The sequence below is a fragment of the Sinocyclocheilus rhinocerous genome, unplaced genomic scaffold, assembly GCF_001515625.1.
Source record: "Sinocyclocheilus rhinocerous isolate Xijiao unplaced genomic scaffold, SAMN03320098_v1.1 scaffold50, whole genome shotgun sequence".
Classification (NCBI taxonomy): domain Eukaryota; kingdom Metazoa; phylum Chordata; class Actinopteri; order Cypriniformes; family Cyprinidae; genus Sinocyclocheilus; species Sinocyclocheilus rhinocerous.
This window is the reverse complement of record NW_015641057.1, coordinates 2,000,205-2,003,389: the sequence shown is the minus strand read 5'-3', so window position 1 is coordinate 2,003,389 and position 3,185 is coordinate 2,000,205. Positions and strand designations below refer to the sequence as shown.

Here is a 3,185-nt window from a genome sequence, read left to right as displayed (position 1 = left end):
ATGATGCTGATGACAAAAAGCACTGAAACTGAGCCCAAAGTGATGATCAAATAAAATGTCACATGGTTTTCCTCCTCGTCTTTTACGGTGTTTTTCACATCAGAAGCTGCAAAAGCCTCTTTGGGTTCCACAACTTTGACAATCACAGTCGCTGTTGCTGAGAGTGAAACGTTCACATTGTCTTTGACCAGTATGAGCAGTTTATGCTGGGCCTCGTCTGTTTCTGTGAATGAGCGAAGGGTCCTTATCTGTCCTGTATAGCGGTCCAAACCAAAGAGACTGTGGTCACTAACTTCCTGCAGTGAAAATAATAACCAGCCGTTGTATCCTATATCTGCGTCATAGGCTCTGACTTTAGTCACCAAATGACCTGCGTTCACATTACGGGGAATCTCTTCCACACCCTCAGCAGAACCGTTAGCGCTGACTGGATATAAGATCACTGGAACGTTGTCGTTCTGATCCAGAATAAACACGTTCACTGTCACGTTACTGCTCAGAGACGGAGTTCCAGAGTCTGTAGCGAGCACGTGGAACTGGAACGTTTTAGCCGTTTCAAAGTCAAAGCTCTTTAACGAATAAACAATACCTGTCTCGGAATTTATATTTAAGAAAGATGACAAAACATTATGAGTTCCATCACCTCTAATTATGTGATACGATATGACGGCATTTTCGGCTGTGTCTCTATCAGAGGCGCTTACTGAAATTATGGAGGAACCGGCTGCATTGTTTTCCATTAAGTAGAGATCTAAAGGATTTATTAAAAAATCCGGAGCATTGTCATTCACATCAGAAATCTGAACGCTTAGAGTGGTCGATGCAGTCAAAGACGGCTGCCCTAAATCAGAGGCAGTTATTGTAATGTCATACTGTGAATTCGTCTCTCTATCTAAACGATCTTTTGTCACTAAAGAGTACATATTGTCTTTGAAAGAAGGCTTTAGCTCAAAGGGAATATTTTTGTTTAACTGACAAATGACTTTACCATTGATCCCTGCGTCTTTATCAATCACACTGATGAGAGAAATTACCGTTCCAGGTTTAGAATCTTCAGGGATGTTCTTAGAAAGTGATGTAATCTCAATCTCTGGCCGGTTGTCATTCACATCAATAATTTTAATAACAATTCTAGACTTTGCAGACATTGGTGGATGCCCTTTATCTGAGGCTTGAATATCGAGTTTATAAACTTCTGTATCTTCAAAATCCACTTCCCCCTTTACGCGTATTTCACCTGTGACCTGATCGAGCTCAAAAACCTCTTGCACTTTGCTATTTAACGTTGAAAAACTGTATTCAATATCACTGTTTGTGCCCTCATCCATATCAGTTGCATTTACTCGAACAACAATAGTGCCAATAACACAGTTTTCCGACAGTGTCACAGAATGTGTCTCTCGACTCAATACAGGGCGATTATCATTGATATCTAGAACGATAATGGTAATGTTAAGGGTGCCAGATCTCGGAGGATTTCCTCCGTCAACTGCTGTTAAAAGCAGCTTGTATGTGGTTGTAATCTCCCTATCAACAGCCTTCTTCAGTACTAAAAATGGTATTTTGTCCTCATCACTCTCTCTAACTCGAATTTCAAAATGATCATTAGGACTTAATTTATAGGTCCGGATTGAATTCGTTCCAGAATCAGGATCTTTGGCAGCCTGTAACTGATAATCAGCGCCAGGGAGCGTATTTTCATAAATTCGCAAGCGCTGCTCTTTTTCAGGAAAACTAGGAGAATGATCGTTTATATCTGATATTTCTACTTCTACGTAATGCATTTCCAAAGGATTTTCAATAACGGTTTTTAAATTTACCATGCAAACACCGCTGCCAGCACATAAAGACTCTCTGTCGATTTTCTTATGAACGTACAAAACGCCATTTTCCTGATTTATCTGAAAAAGCTCCTCCTTAGATCCAGAAACGATTCGAAACTGCCTGTCCACCAAACTACTTACTTCAAGACCCAAATCTTTAGCAACATTTCCCACAGCGGTTCCTTCTTTCACTTCTTCTGGAACTGAATATCTTATCTGAGCTGAGACTTGATGTCCGATGCCAAGAAGAAAAGAAATACACGAAGCAATCCAGTAGTACTCCCATCTGCGCCTTTGTCCTCCAGCTTCCATCACGCGCTATTAGCAAACAGTTTCTCTAGGATCAAATGTATATATCCTCGATTATTAAAGGCCGTACTCGAGTGTGGATGGCAAGTATATAATGAAAAAATAAGAAAATTTGAAATTGGTCTTTTCAAGAACCGTCAGTACAAATCCATGCATCCCGAGCCTTTTCAGTGTGTGTGAAAAAAACAACACAGCCCTACTCGCGTCATCATCAGGGGCAGGACTCAATATTCTGAACAAATCTTGGAGCAACACCGACACCAAGTGGTTTCAAAACACTTGAAAATATTTTGAAATAAACAAAAGTCAGTCATAAAAACACTGAAAAGATGTAAACTTAACAACATAACATGAAAAATATTAAAGTGTACCTGTATTCAGTGTTTTTGATGACAAACATTACTGCTTCTTAAAATGTTTTCATAAAAAGTAAAAAAAAAAAAAAAAAAGTAATTTAAGCATTTTTCTATCACAGAAATTATGCATTTTACAATCAATCATATTCTGTAGGATTTGCATCAAATTTCAGCACCAACGCAGTGGACAGCACCCTGTAAACTGTGGTTACTTACAATTATGATCAGATAATCAAAATATCAAACAAAGTAGGCTACTAAACGAGACTTCGCTCTGTGAAGTCATAAGTAAAAACACACAATATTGTATAAAAAATAGCAAAGTCGAAGTGACGTTTACTACTTAACGAAACTTTGCGCTATGTAAGTAAAGTAAGCAAAAACACACCATTTTGTATCACGCAATCACGCTGATTGTAATTAGAATGAATCTGCTATTCTTACCTCTCCAGAACCTCTCCTCCTGCGATCTGGGATCACTAGAGTATTTCCATTATTGCCAGGGACTATAGTTGAGCCAATACTCATTCTGGGTCCAATTAACATGTACCGTTTGTCTCCAGATCTGTACTGGATGCTGTGACACAGAGTCTCGTCGTAATTTATGTCCCGTAAATACTTGGACGAATAGTCTGTCGATTTAGAGCACTGCTTACAATCAACACGATGATGCTGATGACAAAAAGCACCCAAACTA

The 3,185-nt window shown here is 39.0% G+C and overlaps 1 protein-coding gene across 1 annotated transcript in view; it reads right to left on the bottom strand.

Moving 5' to 3' along the window:
- The window catches only part of LOC107754524 (protocadherin alpha-3-like), a 2,393-nt gene extending 127 nt beyond the window's left edge, over window positions 1-2,266 (bottom strand). The window contains exon 1 of the mRNA XM_016571001.1: window positions 8-2,266. Coding sequence (XP_016426487.1) covers window positions 8-2,135 — 2,128 coding nt within the window. The 5' untranslated portion in view covers window positions 2,136-2,266. The remainder of the gene's footprint in view (window positions 1-7) is intronic.
- Window positions 2,267-3,185: the final 919 nt, after the last annotated feature.